This window comes from Canis lupus, chromosome 9, assembly GCF_011100685.1.
Source record: "Canis lupus familiaris isolate Mischka breed German Shepherd chromosome 9, alternate assembly UU_Cfam_GSD_1.0, whole genome shotgun sequence".
Taxonomy (NCBI): domain Eukaryota; kingdom Metazoa; phylum Chordata; class Mammalia; order Carnivora; family Canidae; genus Canis; species Canis lupus.
The window spans coordinates 51,026,409-51,048,009 of NC_049230.1; the positions used below are offsets into that span (position 1 = coordinate 51,026,409).

Below are 21,601 nucleotides of genomic sequence, written 5' to 3' on the forward strand. Positions count from 1 at the left end.
TGCAAGAGAGGGATGGGGCAGGAGCATCACATCGAGGTCCCGGGGATTCCATGACAGATACGTTTAAGCCCTTAGCATAGGCCAGATGGACTGCAGGGTGAAGAACAGTGGTGGCAGTGTGGTCCCTGCCATGGCTGAGCATCTCTGCAGGGACAGGACACTGAGTCCAGGAGCAAAGCCGGGTGGCCCTGCAGAAAGCCAGCAAAGCCGGGTGGCCCTTTCCTTCCCCAAAGACTTGCAACTGATGAGGGAAGTTGGCCTTGGGTGGTGGTGAGAGCCTGTCATCGTCACCCCCGGCTTGGTGCCTACACCTCCGGGAGGCCCTCTATGGTCGGCCTGTCACATAAGTGGGCTCTCCATCGATACCTGTCTTTCCCTGGAGTCAGTTTAACTGAGGTCATCGAGGCCCAGAGAGGCTGGGAGGGGAAGGTGGGGCACTCGGCTGGGCTTGGCGCCTGGATGAGAGAGAAGCCGGGCAGCCTGCCGGGCTCTGAGCACAGGCAGCGGACACCTTGCGTGGGAGCAGCCCCATTTGCTAGGAAATTTGCAGAGAGGAGAGGAGAGAGTTAGTGCCGTTGCCTAGGCAACCACTCTGTCACATTGTAATGAGGCTGGCAGGGGAAGGAGGCTTGTCTTAAAGGAGCATTGAAGCATATTGATTTGCCTTCCAGAGGGGTCTCAGCAGGAACCCTGGCTTCTTCCCCGGAAGCTCATTGGTGGGAGTTCCATGGGGTGGGGGGACAGCATTGAGGAGGCACCCCAAGCCCCACCACACCAGCTGAAGAGCAAAGTGGCACCACAGCCGCTGGGCCACGTCCCGGCACAGCTTGGGGGCTCTGGGCTGGTGTGAGGGTCCTAGACAGGCAAGAGCCTCAGAGCCAGGCGCCATCCTACCTCCGCGTGCAGCCACAGCTTTGAGGTCCTCCCCATGTCCCCAGGGGAAAGCCGGTGGAGTAAGAAGAAAGACAAGAATCTACATTGGTGCGCAGAGAGGTGTGGCAGCGAGGGGTGCTGGCTGTGGCCACCTTGCCCCTGACTTCAGCCAGCCCAAAAGGGGCGAATCAAAGCAGAGAGCCTAGGGGGGAACCTGCTGGTGGCACAGGGTGGGGGTGGGGGGGTGGGGGTGCAGGCATGGGTACCACTTAAATCCAGACATAGGACAAGCTCTCTAGGGGATTTTGATGCAGGAGTCCATCTAAATATTACAAACCCTGACAATGTAAAAATAATATCAGCACTAAAAACACTGAGCCAGGAGGGGAGGCCAGAGGAAGAGGGACCAGGGTGTGCCCAATGGGGGCCGAATGGAAACGCGGACTGGACACACGTCCAGCTCAACAGCACACGGTGCACAGGGATTTCTCTTTCTCCTGAGTAGCAAGGTTCTCTGGGAGAAGGTATTTGCACGGTGGGGGTGAATGAGCTTCTAGTTCCCAATTTCTTCTGCCTCACTTTGGTTTCCCATCCTCCTGTCAAGTTCAAGTCCGATCTATGCTTCCCGGCTGTGAAGCATGTGGGGGATGACCTCATCCTTTTTGCACTGGTGCCTGCTCATCTCTCCCGCTTGCTTCTTAGCCGTTGAGGATGTGCGTGTGTGCCAGGCATGGTCCCGGGTGCCTCCCACGTGGTGGCCCGCTGGCTGCACCCAGCCGGCAGAAGGGGGCTCTGAGGGCAGGGCCCGCGAGGCCAACGTGTCCACGTCGCAGGTCGAGACTTGGGAGCTGGTCTTAGGGCACACGGTCTGACACTTGCGCATTCTATTTCCCAGGTGCACCTGCAAAGACCAACGTCTGCATGGCACCCACCCGCCCCCCCCCCACCACCCCAGTGACGACACTGGCTATTCTGGGTACTAGGCTTCTGTTGCTCTTGCTGTTATGTTCTTTGCATTTTATTTTCTTGAAGCAACACAAAAACAAGTGTATAATTTTAAAAGACCTGCTCTACTAAGATATAAAGTACATATCACACAATTCGCCCATTCAAGCGTACAATACGATGGTTTTTAGTATATTACGTTATTTTAAAAAATGACGTGCCTGTGTATGTTGACCATAACATTTTCACCATTTTTAAGTGCTCAGTTCAGTGACTTTGATCACTTTCGCCATGTTGTGTAGCCATTACCTCTTTCCAGGTCCAGAACTTGTTCACCACCCCACACACAGATTCTGTCCCCATGAGTCATTACTCCCTACACCCACCCAGGTCCCCCTGCCCCTGGTAGCCTCGACTCTGCCTTCCGTCTCAATGGCCCTGACCCCCCTTGGGCCTGTTGGGAGTGGATTCTACGAGGTCTGTGCTTCTGGGTCTGGCTTAGGTCTCTCAGCATGCTGTCCTCTAGGTTCATCCACAGGCCTGTGTCAGGATGCCCTCCCTCTTTAAAGCTGAGTAATATTCCCGCATATGAACACAACACATGGCTTATCTGTCTTCTGTCCAGGGACACATGAGTTGTTTCGTTTCTTGGCTACTGTGGATGAGGATGCCACGTGCAGGGGCATACAGACCTCTCTGTTCCAGACTCAGCTCTCCGTTCCCTTGGGTTCACCCCAAAGGGAGGATCACTGGGTCATATTGTTGTACAATTTCGGATCTCAGGTCTCAATCTACTTGAGGAAATCGGCAGAGCCTAACTTACCCGTTTTACAAAAAAAAAAAAAAAGCCCCCAAGCAGGGGCTCGCATCCCTGACTCACGACCACGCTGTCTTGTCTCCTCTGAGCCTCTGCCCTCTTCTGCACACATGCAGGCTGGGAGCAGCCCCGGAGCATCGATGTGGAGGCTGCGGGGACACTCGGGGCATTGGACATGCTCCCTGAATCTTCAGCAGCCCCCTCCTGGGCCTTTTGAGTTTGCAAAATGTTTGTGACCAGTCCTGCATTTGGTCATCTCAACTGCCTACAAGGGCCTGATGGTGGCATCATTCATTCCCATTCCACAGCAGTTGAGACTCTCTGAGCCACTCCCCAGGAGGGTCAGGACAAGACTCCGGCCCCCCAGCTCTGGCACAGCACCCTCTCCACCCCCTGAAGCCTCTCCCAGTCCTTACCAGGTGCTGAGAGGCCATGGGAAATAAGAACACTCAGGCCAATGAAAGAGGCTGCTCTCCCCCTTTCTCCCAAGGCTGCTCCTCTCGGGCTCTCAGGGCCCACCCCACTGGAGGGCACACCCCAGAGAACAGAGATCCTCCAAGGCGGAACCACTCAGGGACCTGAGGCCAGGGCAGCCCCACCACCATCTTGTCTTCTCAAGGTACTTGAGCCCAGCCCCTCGCCCCGTGCCCGAGGATGCCTCCTCCAGTGCGGGTGACCCGGGGACAGCCTGGAAGTCGGCATCCCATCCTTGTTCTGTACCTCCCTGGGTGACATATTAGTTACCCCTCCCCAGGGCTCCAGTTCCCCCATCTATGACATGAGAGGGTTGGACCTGTATGGATCACCCCGGGCACCTCTGCATTCTGCGATTTGTTGGGCCTGGGGCCTTCTTTAGAAAGGTCGACTTTCCAGGGGCTAAATACTAAACAATGGGACAGGGATAGAAATGGGTGTTAAAACACATATCAGAGCTTTCCAGAAAACAGGTGCTTGGGGACGTTTCACCCCAGAAAGAGTAGTTCTCGTGGGAAATGTGAACCCCAGGAGAAGCTGCCCTGGTCTAAGACAGAGATCTCCAGCTGGGAGAAATTGTAAAAGGACAGTATGGGGTGACAGGAAGGAAGATACAATGCAGACCCCGGGGGACCCCTTCCAGGCCTGTGTGTACCGGCTCCACATGTATGCACGCAGACCATGTGCACAAGGACAGATCCTGACCCTCAGACCCTGCATGGGGACAGCAGCCCCAGCACGCATTCTGCTCCCTTGGCATCCCCATGCTGGCCACCCCAGGAGGACAGGAAGGAGGACCAGATGACCAGCTTGCTGGTGCTGCCTGCACCCCCACCTCCCACCCTGCCTTGAGACACCCTTCGTGGGTCTGAGCATCCCTCTCTCTCATTAAACAGTGTCACCTAAGGGCGTGTGCAGCTGCTCTCTCTCTACCTCCCCAGCGGCAAGTCAGACCCTCCCCCCACCCGGCCGCTAGTCCCCGCCCTGCCCCGCCCCCCACTCTGCCCTCCCCATCCCACATCCTGGGGGGCCAGGCCCCCTGCAGCCCTGGACAGCCAGGATGGACTCTTCTCTCAGTTAAATTTCCCCCGCCTTTTTGATGTCACATCCTGTCCCAGCCTGCTTCCCCGCCGCCGCCCTCCCCACTCCCGCGCGTGAGCGTGGCGCGCGGGTCCCTCTGCGCCACCCGGCAGCCTTTCTCGCAAACTTTTGGCACCCCCTCCCAGGCGCGCGGGTGCGGGGGGAGGGCGGGAGGAGGGGCCGCGGAGGGCTGCGCCCCGCCCGGGGACAGTGGGGACAGCGCGCAGGACGCGCTCGCCATGCAGAGCAGAGGCTCCGGGTGCTGAAGGCGCAGGGCCAGAGAGCCGGGAGCGCGTCCGCGTCCACGCAGCGCCGGCGCCAGCACCAGGGCTCCGCATGCCAGGACGGCGGCCGTGGCAGCGAGACATGCAACCGGCCCGGAAGCTCCTCAGCCTCCTCTTCCTCATCCTGATGGGCACCGAACTCACTCAAGTACGTGCATCCAACGCCATTTTACTCCCCGCGAGGAGGAGGGGGCGCGGTGGCCGCCCAGCCTGGCGCGGGGACGGGACCTGGAAGTCGGGAGCGGCCCGCCGGGTGGGGAGGGGGCCGCGTGCCTGCCGCGCTGGGCGGGAGGGAGGGGCGCGGTGTGCCCCGGGACTGCTGCGCCTCCCCACCTGGGCCCCCAGCCCTGGCCGGCGCCTGCGGGGCTGAGCCCCCTCTCCTAGGACCCCAGCCTCCCGCTCAGCTCCCCTGAGAAGTTCAAAGGGCAGCACAGGGGCTCCTTCGCTGCTATTGTCATCCGGGGGGATTGGGAGCAGGGTGTCCAAGCTCCTGGCATCTCCAGAGGTAGATCTGAGTCCCACCCCCCCCACCCGCCGCACCCCTGTCCAGAGCATCCTGCATCTCTGCCTTTGGGTATGATGCCGCCCTTGGGGCTCCCCAAGCAGGCGGCGGTGGCAATTGTGCCTCCGAGGCCAGACGGGGAAGGGCAGGCAGCGCGTGCTGGGCTGGGTGCATTGTGGACTCGGTGTGCAGGCTTGGGGGGTTGTGGCCACATGCGCGGCGTGAAGTGTGAGTGGCAAGCCGCCGTGTGCGTGTGTGGGGACCGCTGGGCATTTCAAGCGGGCTTGCCATCCCCTGAACAATGTATCCATAGAAAGCCTGTCTCCGGCTGCTATTCTCCATTTTAAAAATCCATTTCAGAGCTGGCTGGTCTGGGAGGCGGAGAAGGGCCGTCTGGGAGCACTGGAATGGGGGTGCTGCTTTGGCACTGGGGTGCTGGGAAGAGGCTGCCAGCTTCAGGAGCCAAGCTGCTCAGGAGTGACATTAAAATGCCCTTTCGAGGGTGCCACTGTGCCACGCTCAGAGCTGAGGGACGCCGGCTGGTCCGGGAGGTGGACGGGCAGCCTGCACTTTGGCCCCAAGCCCCAGCTTCCCTGACACTCCCTCCCTCCCTCTGTCTCCCTCCATCTCAGGATAAAAGAGAAAACAAAGAGAGAGGGCAAGAGGTGGATCCCAGGAGAGAAGGCTCTGGAATAGGCGTGCTGTGTTCCGCCCGGGAAAGCGCAGTGTCTAGAGGGTTTTGCTGTCCCACCTGCCCTCAGGGACCCCTTCCCTGGTGCCACCAGACTGCCACCTCCCCTAGAGAAGTTCCCTGCGTGGTCTCAGGGAGAACCGGGAAGTTTTCCTGGCTGCGGGGAGAGCCTGGCCAAGGGGCTTGTGTACTGTGGATGGACAGTTGTACATATGCACATGCACACACACACTCGTTCACATGTGTGCACACTCACACACACTCCACAGATGTGAACACACAGACGCAGAAAGGAGCCAGGCAGGTGGTAATTAGCAGCATGTGCCTCACTTAGACATTGTGGGGAAGAGATAGCTGGTTATCCGTGGGCCTGGCAGTGGCTGCCCTGAGGGCCCCCCAGGCCTCAATGGCCCTCCCGATTCTAGGCACCCAGAGGACAGATGCTTTCCATCCAGAGGGCTCATCCTTGCATCTTTTTCAAGATCCCCTGTTCTTGAAAGAAACTTTTGGTTCAAGTTCAATTGGAAGCTTTGTCTCAGTGTCCACCTAGCCTGCCCCCCACCCCCGAGGGTCCGCCAGCCCCTGTACACACACCTCCGCCTCCTGTTGCAGCCAGGTCCCCTTGCAGCCCTGGGTCAGCTCCCCAGGCCCCCAGCCTGCCCCTGGGCCAGCAAGGGGAATGATGTTTTCTTTGGGAGGCTCCCCTCTCTGAAATCCAGCTGCGGGATGTCTCAGGGGACCGTGTCCCTCAGTGCAGCCAGAGGCATGGCCTCTCCCTCCCTCACTCGCCACCCCCGGCCTGCCTCAGAGGGAGGTTAGGCTACCAGAGTCCTGTGTCGGAAGCCTATTGTCCCGAATTGTGGTGGAATTTTAGAACAAAGGCTCCACCGGCTAAAATCACTCTGGTTGTTCCAAGTCTATGAAGGTTAGAGAATAGCCACTGGCTCCAGAGATGCCCACTACCTGGGCTGCCCAGGTGGCCCCATCGGGGCTGGGCCAGGGGCCTGGCACCTTTCGTAGCACTCTCAAAGGTGGGGAGTAGAACAGGGTCAGGGCCGGGCTGCTCTGAATCCTGACAGCTGCTTGGGGCCATCCACACTCCGGAGTCTTGCTTTCTTGACCCCAAAGTGACTCAACCCCAGGAAGCCACACTGCACGGTGTCGTGAGCAAGCTCCGTATGCCCCTGAACACGGAGAGTGAACATGCAGACAGCGAAGCACCGGGGGCTGAGCCGTGAGGTGTCGGCTCCCCTGCCCACCCTGTTTGTCTCCCGCCTTGCAGAAGTCTCTCCCACAGCTGCACCCTGCCCACCCCTGCCCATGGGACCCTGCCAGAGATCCACACACAAGGTTCTAGGGCCACCGTGTTCATGGGTCAGCACGCATGGAGGTGGAAACAAGTGAGAAACGTGCGGCTTGTACCTGCACTTCCTCAGCGCTGCTTGAAGGATGCGGGCGGAGGGCGGGGGAGAGGAGCACATGGCCGCGCCATCTGTTCTCCCGACAGCTCGCGGATGATGAGCCACTCAATCAAATGCCGGCCGGTGATGGATGGCCTACTATGTGCCAGGCTGGTGGGCCCAGAGGAACTTTGTCCTCAGACAGAAAGATGTCTTACTTGGTCCTGTTCTCTGATTTCCAATCAAAGGCTGGTGCTTCACGCTCCATGAGAAGCATCATAGGAAAAAAAAAAAAAAAAGAAGCATCATAGGAGTTTCCCAGCGGGATGTGAGGAGTTGACCCCTCTGTCTTGGGAGAGGTTGGTGTGGGGAAGCTGACCCCTCTGTCTTGGGGACGGTGGGTGCAGGGAAGCTGATCTCTCTGTCTTGGGGGAGGTGGGGTTTGAGGGAGCTGACCCCTCTGTCTTAGGGGAGGTGGGGTTTGGGGGAGCAAACCTCTCTGTCTTGGGGGAGGTAGGGTTTGGGGGAACTGACCTCTCTGTCTTGGGGGAGGTGGGGGGGAGCTGACCCTTCTGTCTTGGGGGTGGTGGATGCAGGGGAGCTGACCCTTCTGTCTTGGGGGAGGTGGGTGCGGGCAAGCTGACCCCTCTGTCTTGGGGGCAGTGGGTGCGGGGAAGGCTACCCGGGCCCCAGGCCCACCTGGTCCACCAGTAGAAGTATGCTCCTGCGTTTGAAGTTGTGAAATGGGTGGGGCTCTGTAGCAACGACCTTGACTCAGCTGCCCTTACATGTACCCCAATACCACCAGGCACCATTGGGGTGACCTTGAGAAAAGCTCCTAGCCTCCTAACCTGGACCTCCACCTTTTAAAAACTGGATGACGCTGGAAGATGTCGCAGCCCTCCCCCCACCCCCCCTGCCCCTGTCCTGCTGGGTCGCTAACTCACCGTCCCCGTGGTGTGCTGTTCTTGGACACCAGCTGGCTTTAGCACAGTCAGACCTGGGTTCACGTACAGAGCGTGTCCGAGCCGTGTGGTCTGGTGTCTGGGCTGACATGCTTTGTGGGAAGACCCAAGGCTCTGCCGTAATTGTTTGTTTAGGAGGCCGGAGACTGTGAACCCGGGGCTCTGGGGTTGGAGCGGGGGTGGGTGTTGGAAAGGGTGACGTGTGTGTGGTCCTGGGGGTCCTGGGGTCGCTCCTGCCTGCTCTTGCCCAGGGCCAGCAGTGAGCCTGGGCAGGAGGGAAGCGGGGAGGAGAAGGGTCCAGGCTGGCCACGCAGGAGGAATCCAGGAGGAATCAGATTTATTCTAACAGAGAAGCAGAGCTCCGGTCCCTAGCAGAGCTTGGCCTTTCTTAAGGACGCAGGCCTCCACGCATGCTTCCAGCCGTGAACAATGAGCAGAGTGCACTTGAGGGCCAGGTGTCACCATGGTTGGCACTGCTGGTCCAGGAGCCCGAGTCCAGACGTGAGCAAACCCTACTCCCCTTGGGGAAGTGTGGGTGGGTGCTGTGGACGGGCGGGGCAGGTGTCATGGAGCAGCTGGTGGGGCAAGCCCCTAGGAAACCCACCAGGACCTGTTACCCCAAATCTGTTCTCTACTCCTGAGATTCTGCTTGTCCTAAAGAGGAAGATGCAACTGCTCCCCTGAGCAAACTTATTTTTTTTAAAGATTGTATTTATTTATTTGAAAGAGAGAGAAGGAGCAGGGGGAGGGGCAGAGGGAGGAGCAGACCCCCCCAATGAGCAGGGAACCCAACTCGGGACTTGATCCCAGGACCCCGAGATCATGACACCGAGCTGAAGGCAGACACTCTTTTTATAAGATTTTATGTATTTATTCATGAGAGAGAGAGAGGCAGAGACACAGGCAGAGGGAGAAACAGGCTCCCTGTAGGGGTCCCGATGCGAGACTTGATCCCCAGACCCCAGGATCACAACCTGAGCCGAAGGCAGACGCTTAACCACTGAGCCACCCAGGTGCCCCCTCCCCTAAAGCATACTTAATTTCTTAAAATATTTTATTTATTTATTTGACAGAGAGAAAGAGCAGGGGGTGGGGCAGAGAGAGAGGGAGAAGCAGACTCCCCGCTGAGCAGGGAGCCCGATGCAGGGGCTCGATCCCAGGACCCCGAGATCATGACCTGAGCTGAAGGCAGACGTTTCACCGACTGAGCCCCCCAGGTGCTCCCTCCCCTGAGCAAATTTAATGAGAATAAAACAGCCCAGTTCTGTGACCTATTGGAGACTGACCTTGGGCTGATGACCCCGCAGACCTCCCATCTACCTGCCCTGGCTCCTGGCCTGCCCCCACGTCTGCCCTGGACACCGGGGTGGTAGCAATAGTGGGGCTGGGGGTTCAGGAGCACTACGGTCTTCCCCTAAACCCGTCAGCTCACAGCGCACGGCATTTACTCCTCCTTTGCAGGTGGGTCTGCAGGCCCCTTCCCCCGGGGCCGGCCCACCAGAGAGGAGCAGGGGGTGAGGAGTGCTCCCCACTCCCAGGTGGCCCCACCTTCCAGGGCAGGAAGATGCTGTAACACCAGGGGGCGGGGGGGGGGGGGGGCTGCTGCAAATCCTCCTCCCTGGCAGCTGCTTCATCTCTGAAAGCAATTTGCTTCTCCTTCCACTGACTTCAGCCTTCTCCAATAAAAAGAAAGGTAATTTTCCGCCTTGGGTTGTATTTATTACTAAAGTTATCAAGCCCTGTAATCAGTATTAACATCACCGTGTAAAGTAATACAAAACTAATTACTAGCTAAAGTGAATTAGATACATGACAACTGCAAGCCGGGCTGACGGGGAGGGGAGCCAACTTTGGGCTCAGATGCTCTTCACACTCTGAAAGCAGCAGCCACAGGGTCCTCGCCAGGGCCGGGCCTCTCCTGAAGGTCCCATGGTCCAGGCGGCTCTGACCTGCACAGCAAGTGGGACGGGAGGATGCCCGTCCCTTTGCTTTTCAGAGGGGCACGTGCATGAGAAACTCGCCAGACTCTAGAGCACATGGTTGGGACCTGCCTTTGGCTCAGGTTGTGATCCCAGAGTTCTGGGATCAAGTCCCATATTGGGCTCCCTGTGGGGATCCTGCTTCTCCCTCTGCCTGTGTCTCTGCCTCTCTGTGTCTCTCATGAATAAATAAATAAATCTTTAAAAAATAAAATAAAAAATAAAGCACGTGGTTAACTCCAGCCCGGATGCTGAGCGTCCCCGAGGCACACTGCCCACCGGGACCGTGTCTGGATGCCCAGGTCATTGAACTACAGACCTTTGCAGAGCAGCGCTGCGGGTCTGGGTTGGCTGCATCTCCAGTGGTGGGCCCCACGCTCCACCAGCTCTGACCTGGAAACGCAGCCTTTGAAGGGGAGCAGCAGAGCGCCAGGGAGCGTTTGGCAGGGGCCCCACATTGTCTCCTTCCTCTTACCAGGAAGGGGGGCAGTCTGGAGCAAGTCCCCATGGCAGGGTGTGTGTGTGTGTGTCTGGACAGCACACCTGGGCTCCTCACCTCCATTCTCTGGGGCTCACGGAGCAGCTCTGCTCCCCCGCAGGCGTCCCAGCGTCTGTGTGACAGCTGAGTCCAAGAAGCAGGCAAGAATGCACAGACGTACTTAGCTCATGCTGCTCGCCCCTGGCATGCCCGTCTGCAGCCCCAGTCACATCCTGTGTGGCTTTGAGCATCATTCAGGGAGCGCTCCCTGGGGAAAAGGGACCAGGCTCTGCGGGGGGGCGGGGGGGGGGGGCTTCTTGTAAATGCCGGCTCCCCCTTCCTTTGCACCCAGGTTACATCTCACAACAACTGCCAGATGTCAGAGGGTGAAGGCACCTTCTTTGCTCTCAGGCAGTGCTTAAAGATGCCAGCTTTCCAATCCGCTTGCTCTGATCTCCGCCACAGGGATTGGGCCCGTGGGCTCCTTATGCACGGACGGGCCACTGCTACAGTCTAGCAGTCGGTCGGGAGGAGAGAGGGTGGCTGTGGGAGCCGGGCCTGGGGGGATATGAGGGGAAGCCCCCTCCCCGGCTGCGTCCACACTCAGATGTGCAGGTTAGAAGTGTGCCCTCCCGCCGTGCGTGGGGCGGGTGAGCAGATAGGATGCTGTTCCGGACCTCAGGCTTCCCGGCAGAGACTTCTCCAGTGTGCAAGACGGTGCTCGCGGGTGGCTCCGGAAAGCAAGTTACTCCCGCTTGGGGTGTCTGAGGGTCGAAGAGAGAACAGAGGTGTATTCATACACGTTATAAATAGTTTGCTCAGCACAGCGGGGCGTTGGCGTTACATCTGACAGCAGAGCAGGACTCGGAGAAGAAACGGAGGCAGGCTTTCAGAAACAATCTGCCGCTCTCAGGTGTGGGTCCCTGAGCCCCTGGCCTGCCCCGTGCTCTGAGGCTCCCGATCCCCCGGCAGCCCAGCCTCCCGGCCTCGTCCTGCAGCCTCAGGGGGCATGGCATCGAGGTAGTCCTTTTCTCCAGAGATGGTGCACCTTCCCGGATAGCGGGCTGGGCAGCTTCCTGAGGCCGAGTCCAGGCTCCGCAGGCCGAGGGTCCTGATGGGCTGAGGGCAGAGCGTGGGCTCTGGGAGGGAAGAGCCTCTGGGAGCACCCAAGTCCTGCTCTGAGCGGACGGTGACTTCCTGGTTGTCCCAGGGTTACTCTCAGATATTTTCATAGCCAACATCAATTTCTGATCCACATCAGGGTCCACGAATTTGTGTCGGCATCAACAACTGATCCAGTAAAAACCAGTCTGTCCCTAATCCCTTAACGGACAGCAGGAAACAGTCACATCCATGGGACCCCCACCCCACGAAGCCCTGAGCTCAGCGCACAGGGCAACGTGCCTGCCGAGTTCTCTCATCCAGGCCCCTCACTCCCACATGTGGACTCCCTTCCAGGGGGCAACTAAGAGGACATGAAGTCGTGGCCTCCCAGTCTGGACATAAGCTCGTCGGAGGCAATGTTTATGAAAGCGGCATGGAACGTTCCAGAGCAGGAGCAGAGGGTGTGGGGGGGAACGGGGAGGGGCCACGGGCAGTCAGCTCTCTGGATGGACAGACTATCAGGACAAAGGGCTGGAAGGGGGTGTCGTGGCTCAGGAAAGAAGCAGCGCCGGTGATAGCTGCGGGTCACAGAGCCCTCTGTCCTTGAAAGCAGCCCCTATTCTGGGGGTGGGGGGCTAGAATAGACACCATGAATCCCAGCACCTCCAAAGGAGCCTGAGCCTACATGAATGGTGGAAGGAAGTGGCCTGGGAGTTGGTTCGGGACCACACGGGCCAGCTCTCCACAACTGGGCTAACGAACTTCCACCACAGTGGCACCCAGTGATGCCCGAGCACGTCTGGGGCAGGTGCACAGTGAGCTGCTGGGGCTCTGGCCTGCATCTTCTGAGCCCCTCTCCAGACATGCTCTCCCGGGGGTCGGGCACAGAGCAGAGCACACACCTTGCCTTTCCCTGCGGCCCAGCCCCGCAGCAGCAGTGTCGGGAGACCCTCCACCAGCGAGGGCCCTGCAAGGATGCATGGGACTTGGCCAGGAGGAAGGCCCCCTTAGGGATGGGTGTGAGCAGCAGTAACCCCGCCCACCGCCGCCCATCCAGGTCAACCCAGAGGCTGTGGAGGGGAGCAGCATAAGGGGATGCTTGGATCGGGCTGCCCGTGGCTGCTGGGAGAGGGGTTCAGGTCACCTGTGGGCTCCTCTCAAGGTGCCCGGCTCCAGACCAGACCCTCTGCTGCTGCAGGGCCGTTCTTCCCCAGCAGGGAAATGAGAGCAAAGGGTGCCAGGAGGAGCACAATGGCCACGCATGGAGCCCCCCCTTCCACCCCCACGGCTCTCTGCCCACCTCCACCCCGCCCCTAGCAATGTGCAGATACTATGAGGAAAATGTGCCTGTTGTTTAACCGCAAAAGGGCATCCAAACTTTGTTCTCTGGGGATGTCCCTTTGTTTAGCCCTAAGCAAGGCCCTGTCCCATGGGCCTGTGCTCGGTCTGTGGAATGGAGATGGTCAGGTGGCCCTGCGGCCGTTGTGAGGCTTTGTCAGGCCGTGCTCTGACCCCCCACGTGTGCCTGTGCCCTCGAAGCAGGGGGGTGCTTCACGGGCATGTCACGTCCATCAGCCCTCCTCCTGAAAGCTCTGAAGCTCAGGGCCCTCAAGGCTGGCATTCCTGTTTTCACATGCTGCTGAATTTGTACAGGCCCCTCCGAGGTCAAGGCTGGAGGTCCCCCCAATCTAAACCCTGAGACATGACGGCATTGGGGGGCAGGGCCTCTGGGGAGCCTGTCGGGAGGTGCTGTGCCGCTGTGCCGGGCCTGGTGCCCTGTAACGAGGCTTCGGAGCACTCTTTCCCCGTTGCCATCTGCCCTTTGAGGACACGGCGGCAAGGACACGCCTTGCTCTCAGACCTCCAGCCTCCACCCCTGTGCGCCACCGATGTTTTTTGTTTATGAGGTGTCAGCTGGTGGTGCTTTGTCACAGCAGCGGGAGCAGAGAGCCACCGTGCCATCCGACAGGCGGAGGGGCACCACGCTTTTGAGCTTGGTCCTGGGAAGGGCTTGTTCCCGGTTTGACCTCGCACAGGTCTTGTCGTCTCTCTGAGCCTGACACAGCAAGCGCGTGGCCCACAGGCGTCCGCAAGGGTTAAGGGACATCACATCATGCACCTAGCATGCGGGTGTCTGGGGCACGGCGCCTGCTCGGTTAGCATTACCATGGCCACTCCAAGTTGTGAACATAAGTGAGCCCTTGCTTCAGGGGAAGCTGTGTGGAAATGGGGATTTAAGCACCTCCTTGGGAACATTTGGGGTTGGCCAACGCCGAGGATCCTTTAATCCAAATGCCTCATTCTTCAACAATTCATAGTTTGCTTTTGGAAATACTGTATAGCCTTCTAAATCAAATTACACTTGCTCGAGCCTTCTCAGATGACCCTTTCAAATGCATTAAAGGCATTTCTTACTGACTCATGGGTTCCAGTCATTGGAGAGGACTTTGGGATTGGAGGAGCTGGAAATGACTTACCTCCAACCTCCAGCTTATCAGAGCAGGGGTGCAAGGCAGAGAAACAGGAGTGCATGCCAAGGCAACAGAGGTGCAGGGCAGGGTGGCAGGGAAGTAGGACATGGTGGCAGGGGTACAGGGTGGGGCGGTAGGGTACAGGACAGGGTGGCAGGGGTGCAGGGCTTGGGGGGCAGGGATGCAGGACAGGGCAGCGGAGATGCAGGGCAGAGAGACAGGGATGTATGCCAAGGCAATAGGGGTACAGGGTAGGACAAGTAGGGGAGTAAGATAGGGCGGCAGGGTTGGAGGGTAGGGTGGCAGAGGTGCAGGGCAGAGCTACAAGGGTGCATGTCAAGGTGGCAGGGGTGTACGACAGGGCAGCAGGGGTACATGCCAAAGTGGTAGGGGTGCAGGGCAGGGTGGCAGTGGTGCAGGGCTGGGTGACAGGTGCAGGGCAGGGCAGCAGGGGTGCAGGGCAGACAATGGGTGCAGAGCAGAGCAAGAGAGGTGGGTGAAGGGTAGGTGGTAGGGGTCCAGGGGAGGGGGGCAAGGGTGCAGGAAAGGGAGGCAGGGGTACAGGATAGGGCAGCAATGGTGTAGGGCAGAGTGGCAGAGGTGCAGGGCAGGGCAGCAGGGGTGCAGGGCAGGGCAGCAGGGGTGCATGCCAAGGGGCAGGGGTAAAGGACAGGGTGGCAGGGGAGTAGGAGGGGGCAGCAAAGGAGCAGGGCAGGGGTGCATGTCAAAGTGGTAGGGGTGCAGGGCAGCACAGCAAGGGTGCAGAGCAGAGCGGCAAGGGGTGCAGGGCACGGCAGCAGGGGTACAGCTGCCAGTGGGTCAGGAGCGGGCTGTCCCTGCTCCACACCCCTGTTCTGTCTACACAGGCCCTCCTGGAGGGGGCGATGTGAATGGTGCTTCTGTTTGCTTCTTTATAAACACGGACAAGGAAGGAAGAGGTGGTGAGGGGCCGAAAGGCAGGCTGGGTGTGAACCTCCAATTCTCTGACCTCCCAGGCTCTGCTTGGCTCCTGGCAGCTGCAGGAGCCCCGAGGCACAGTCCACACTTGGCAGACCCGGTGGGAATAACCCAGAGCCACACATTGCGAGGCCTGCCTCCTGGCCGTGCCCAGGGGATGCCAGAACCTCTCCCCGCTGGCTCCCCGATGGGACTGCCGCTCTGGGGCCCCACATCCCCGCACCTAACTGCCCACACCCAGGGTCGAGGAGAGTCCTGGCGGGGAGGGGCCCCAGCCACTCAGTGGTCCTCGGGTCTTCCTGCCTCTCGACAGTTCCTTGGATGGAGCATCAGCTCCATCGTCTCCAACTACCTGGGCTTCGGTTCCTCTGTTGAGGAGCCCGGCCAAGTTGGCACTCTTCAGATTTCGAGTACCAACTGTAAATCCTTATGGGACATTAGTGACATAAAGGGAAATCAGATGTTCTTCAAAATCAGGTTGGTTTTTTTTTTTTAATTCTTTATATCTGCCCATCTGGAGTTCATCGCCCTAGAATGTGGCTCTGCTCAGTGGGGATTGTTGTCGGGTCCAGCAATACCTCCCCAGCATTTGTGCATCTGTATCAATAGCAGCAGCTCTCAGTGGGTGGGGGGGGAGGTCTCTGGGGACACAAATCCCATCTCTGGCACGGACTTGAGCCCTGGTGGCTCGGCTGAGGGGCCTCTTGAGCAGGTTGTGTCTTGTGCAAAGCAGGGTACCCTTTACTGGGTGCCAAGCCTGCTCCTGCACTAACCATTGAATCTTCATAATACCCCAGAGAGAGAGATGACAATGACTGTACTGAACCCATTTTACAGATGGAGAAACAGGCACAGAGGGGCTGATGCCCTGGCCGGGGTCTCCCAGCCAGTGGCAGGCTGTCTGCCTTGAGTCTGCCTTCTCGGTGCTGAGTGGCTCACGGGCGATGCCTCTCTCTGGCCATGGCATGCACTTGGTGGCAAGTGCTGGGCATCTGCCCCCGCGTTGGTGTCGCTTCTGTCTGGGGGGTGTACAGTGCGCTGTCCCCCGTGTCTTGGCCTGGTTTGGGGGTGGGTCTGCCGCACCCTGTACTCGTCCATCTTGCTCTCGTAGGTCATAAGCAAGTACCCGTGGCTTCTAAATGGAGGCCTTGAGCGTTTGGTAGATTGGGTTGGGTTCGCTTTGAAATTGTTCCCACCAAGTAAGTGGCCACTGTCCACAGTGGGATTTGCGCGTGAGGGATTTGCGCTGGCGGGACGTGTGGCCCCGCATCTGCTCACCGCGTGCTGGCTGGGGAAGGTGGCGGGGCGTTGGTAGTTGTGTGGATGCTGCCTCCAGCACCTGGCCCTGGCGTGTGGCCTGGTGTGACCTGGACCCCGTGGGTGCTCAGTGGTGCCTACAGTACCGGCACACGCTGGGAGATGGCGCCCTTCCCCAACGCTTGGACTCCCTTGTGTTCATTGGGGGAAACGTCAGGAAACCCTTCAGCGGGGTAGCACACCCAAAGCTCTGGCCTGGACCATCCTGGCTGTAATCGAGTCCCCTCTCTGGAAGGGGATGGAGCAGAGAGAAGCCCTAGGCCCTCCGGTGGGCCCAGGAAGCCTGGCTCCTTGCAACTGCCGCTGGGGAAGGGAGACTGATTCTCACCCGGTGGAAGAGCGTGTACTGAGTGATCTGGGGAATTCTTCTCTTCCCCAATGGCTGGGAAGGCCTCATGGGCACATGGGCACGACTGGAGGATGTGCCTTGCATCCCCTAGAAGGCTCCTGCAGATGCTAACGCCCTCTGAAGGTGTTCGACCCCATCAGCCCCGGGGTTCCGAGGAGACTTGCTCGTGCCCCGGAATGATGCTGTAGAGGGCTGGGGACCTGTGCCAGGCTGCCCTGCCCCTCTACCTGGGCACCAGGACTTGGGACCTCCACTCATGGCCCCCAACCACAGACCCCAAGGCCTCACCCAGGACCATGCTCCTCATGGGCGGGTCACCTTTAGCTCTCCTGTCCCCATGCCTGAGCCCCAAACCTGCACCTGCATGCACAGCCCCCTTCCACCCGCACCCAGGAGCCCACACTGGTGGGTGCCGGCAGACTCCTTTCCTCGCAGAGGCCGGAGAGCACCTGTCCCGGGGGCCTCCCAGGGAGCGCTCCCCTCTACACCCCTTTCCCTGGAGGTCAGCGCTGGAGCTGGAGAACCCCCTCCCACTGGGCTTCGGGGGTCAGCAGGGCTGGCGTTCAGAGCCAGGAGTCACCCCCAATGGGTCCGGGGCAGGGGGCTGGGCCGCGCTCCTGTTGGGGTGGTCCCAGGGGAGGGCCCGGGCCTGGCTCGGTGCGCAGCCAGTCTGGACTGTGAGGCCGCCGAGGCGCCCGCAGGACTGGGGGGGGGGGGTCAGCTTTCCTGCCCCAACACCCCTGTCAGCCCCTCGCCTGGGGTTTGCAGGCCTCGCTGCCAGCAGCCAGGGGGCGGCGGGGAGCCGGAGCGCAGAGGAAAAATCCACCCATTTCCTGGGCAGATTGCGTCGGCCGCCGCCCGGCCGTGTCCCCGCCTCCCGGCCGCGGCCCCCGCGCGCAGCCCGCGAGGCGCTCAGAGCCGGAGCCGGAGCCGGAGCCGGAGCGCGGGGCGCGGGCGCGGGGCGCGGGGCGCGGAGGGGGCGGGCGCGGGGCGCGGGGCGCGGAGGGGCGGCGGCACCGCGGACACCGGGCGGCGGGCGGCGGGCGGCGGGCGGCGGCCACTCTCCCCCGCGCCTGGGGCGGCGCAGCCATGGCCGGGGCGCGCGGGGCGGCGGTGGCCACGGCGGGCGGGCGGCGGCGGGCCGAGGGGGCGCGGGGACTCGGCCGGGAGCCCCTGCCCGCCGCGGTGGCCGCCGCCTGAAGGCTGCCCGGGGGCGCGGAGCCGGCGCCGGCGCGCGCGGGCGCAGGAGCGACTCGAGGCGCGATGTCGGTGCCGCTGCTCAAGATCGGGGTTGTGCTGAGCACCATGGCCATGATCACCAACTGGATGTCCCAGACGCTGCCCTCGCTGGTGGGCCTCAACACCACCAAGCTCTCGGCGGCCAGCGGCGGGACGCTCGACCGCAGCACAGGCGTAAGTCCCCGCCGCCCCCGCGCCGCCGCCCCCGCCGCCGCCCCCGCCCCCGACCCCGACCCGGGCTGGGCAGGGCAGGGCAGGGCGCAGGGCCGAGGGCACCGGCTGGGGTCCCCGGCGGCTCCCCCCAACCCCCGCGGGCGGGGATGACCTGCGCCGCGCTCTCCGCGGGTCCCCCCGGGGTGCCGCCTCCTTCCTCTGCCGGGTTTCCTCCGGGGGTCGGGGCCTGGGGACTCGGAGGCTTGGAGTCCCCTTCAACTAATAAAAGTCCGTCGCTGACAAAGGTCAGGAAACTGAGGCAGGGGACTTGGGGACTCGTCCAAGGTCACTCAGCAAGTAAGGGGTGGGGACGCGCCGCTCCACCCTGTCGGGGCTGGTCCAGCCGCGGGAACTGAGCCGCCCTACTGTCAAAGCCCGAGCAGCCTGGCCTGGCCGAGCGGGCCAGCAGACGGGTGGGGGAGCTGGCGGCTGCGAGTCCCCACACCGAGCCCCTCAGGGTGCAGTGGCCGGGGCGGGGCCCTGGGAGGCACCGGCTCTGGAGCTGGCCCCCACTCCGTTCGTCACCCGTCACCCCTCTGCCCTGCCTTCCAGGTGGCTTTTCCTCCCTTGTCAAGGCCTTGAGGGAGGGGGAGAGTGGCCAGGGCGCCTGTGGGCAGGGCTGACTCTGCTGGTGGCTGGAGCTGCTGGAGCGGGGCTAAGCGGGAAGCACCCCTGAGTGGAGGAGGATGTGAGGAAGGGCCCCAGGCTGGCTCCCTGTCCGGGAGGCTCCTCTCCTGCCTGGTTTCCACTGCCCAGGGCAGAGTGCTCTGGGAGGGGTCTCCACGTGACCCCTCCTAAGACCCTCGTCATGTTCACCCCACCTGGGTGGGGGTGGGTTTCAAGGATGGCATCCGGTGGCTCTCGTAATGACTTTGTTCCTGCGTCTGGGTCCTGAGCCTCTGGGGTTGGCAATGAATGAAATAAATGTATAGCTACTATAGATTCTCCTCCCCATCCCTGTGCTAAAAATAGCAGGGAGGTGACCTGAGGTGCCGGGGCAGGCTGTGGGGGAGGGTCTGGGCTCAGCGAATGTTTGTAGCAGTGGTGTCCTCCCCTGTGCACCTCGTACTCGGGACCTGAGCTGGGCTGCAAGGTGACATGGACCGGGCACGGCTGTGATTTCTCCATGGTCCTTGAGCATACCCCAGGACTGGGGTTGGGTGTGACCTGGCACAACATGTCCCCAGAAACTTGGTGACATCCACCAAATGACTCGTGGGTGGCAGCCCTCGCAGGGTTGGAGGCCAGGCGTCTCCTTGGGCAGCCTCTGCCAGGCTGCTTGCAGGACGGCAGCCGGGGCCAGGGGTCGTTGGGGCTCTGGACTAATGGGCTGTGGGACCCCAGCTGTTACCGCAGGCGCCCCATCCCTGAGCGGCAGGGACGGCAGTGCGAGGCTGCGCCAGCCACCCCTGCTCGCCTTCTGGGGAGGAGATCTTATTTCTGAATTACGTGCTGCTGTGAGTCAACCAGCCACTTGCTCTCCAGCCCGACTCCTTACCAGCTTGCGGCCTCTCCCCATCCCGTCTACCTCCCCTAACCATTTGGTCAGTTGCCAGAACACCAACATCCCTGGAATTGAAAAATCCCCTGGATTTGAAAAAAAAAAAAAAAAAAAAGTCCAGAGTCTTGCCGGTTTGATTTCCTTGTAGCCCCAGGCATCCTGATGGGATGCGACCCCTTTGTTCTTGGGGGCCCCGTCCCTCCCCGTGCTTACACCGGGGCTCTGGACCGTTTCTGTCCTCTGCCAGGGCTCAGACTCTGCCCATCCTCCCTGCTTGTCGTGCCTGGTGCGCTGCCTTGTGATCTCACTTCTCTCCCTCTCGCTCCCTCACCCACCTGCCCCCCCTGCAGGTGTTGCCCACCAACCCTGAGGAGAGCTGGCAGGTGTACAGCTCTGCCCAAGACAGCGAGGGCAGGTGTATCTGCACAGTGGTCGCCCCGCAGCAGACCATGTGCTCACGGGACGCCCGCACGAAACAGCTCAGGCAGCTACTGGAGAAGGTGAGTCTGTGTGGGGCGCGTGTGCGCGTGCGTGTGTATCCGTGTACGTCCGTGTGTGTGCCCACCCTGGCTCCAGGGTTTGGCTAGTCTGCAGGGTCTGTCCCCACTTCAAGGCCTCCCGCTCTTAGCGTATCCACACCCAGAATATTTGTGTGAATGAGGGGTTAGTGGAGACCCCCAGGGATGGCCCCAGGGGAGGTGAGCGGACCCTGCTGGTCACTCCCCTGAGGAGCCCCGTGGGAGTGGGGAGAGGTGACGTGGGCTGCTCCCCCATACCATGCCATGCCACCATCTCCCCACCTCCCCTGGCGCCCAGGAAACCTGGGGGCTCGGAGCTGTGGCCGAGCAGCCAGGTGGGAGTGCGCCCCGGGAATCCCTGGAGCTCCACCCGATGGGCTCTTTCTGCTGCCCGTGAGCAGGTGGGTCAAGTGCACACTGGGTGCAAGTGCACACTGCGTTCTCACCTTTGCGGCCCGCTGGCTCAAGCACAGGGTTTAAATCCATTGTTTCAAATAATCTTCACAAGAATCCTGTAAACTTGGTGAAGTTCTTTCACCCTGTTTCACCACCCACATTCTCACATGGACACCGCACACCCACACACACGCTGTGCACAAACCCACCTACACATCCCATGTACACAGCACACATACGCCCCACATATGCACATATGCGCACGATATACGTACAAACACACCTCATATACACTCCACATACCCCCACATGTACACACCAGATACACACATATCCCACATACAGCACATAGCACACACACCCCATGTACACAGCACACATACGCCCCACATTGGCACACAATATACATACACGTGCACACACCTCATATACACACCACACACCCCCACACATGTATACACCAGATACACACACATCCCGTGTACAGCACATAGCCCATGTACACAGCACACATATACCCCATATACACAATATACATACATACACATCTTATATACACACCACACACCCCCACACACATACACACCTCATATATACACACACCCAATGTACATAGCACACATATACCCACACACACAATATACATATATACACATCTTATAGACACACCACACATACCCACACACATACACACCAAATACACATATGCCCCATGTACAACACATTCCCCATGTACAAAGCACATACCACACACCCCACATACAACATACATACACACTTATACATGCCTCATATACACCCCACACACCCCACACATACACACCAGATACACATGCACCCTTATACCACACATACCCCATTATAGCACATACCACACACCCCAACATACAACATATATACACACACATACACACCTCATATATACCCCACATACACCCCAAACACACATGCACCTGCACCACATGCACACCACCCACACACACACATGCCACATACACACCTCCCACTCACCCTCCCATACATACACACACCCCACATACACATCACA

The 21,601-nt window shown here is 60.1% G+C and overlaps 1 protein-coding gene across 3 annotated transcripts in view; it reads left to right on the plus strand.

The window, feature by feature from the left end:
* The first annotated feature begins 4,323 nt into the window (after positions 1–4,323).
* Positions 4,324–21,601, plus strand: part of OLFM1 (olfactomedin 1) — a 37,688-nt gene continuing 20,410 nt past the window's right edge. Inside the window, exons 1-2 of one of the 3 annotated variants that reach the window (XM_038548867.1) lie at positions 4,324–4,621; positions 19,990–20,139. In XM_038548867.1, coding sequence (XP_038404795.1) covers positions 4,526–4,621; positions 19,990–20,139 — 246 coding nt within the window. In that variant the 5' untranslated portion in view covers positions 4,324–4,525. Of the gene's footprint in view, positions 4,622–17,877; positions 18,100–19,989; positions 20,140–21,601 lie in introns of those variants that run through there. The other 2 variants (XM_038548868.1, XM_038548866.1) reach the window with 2 other exon arrangements.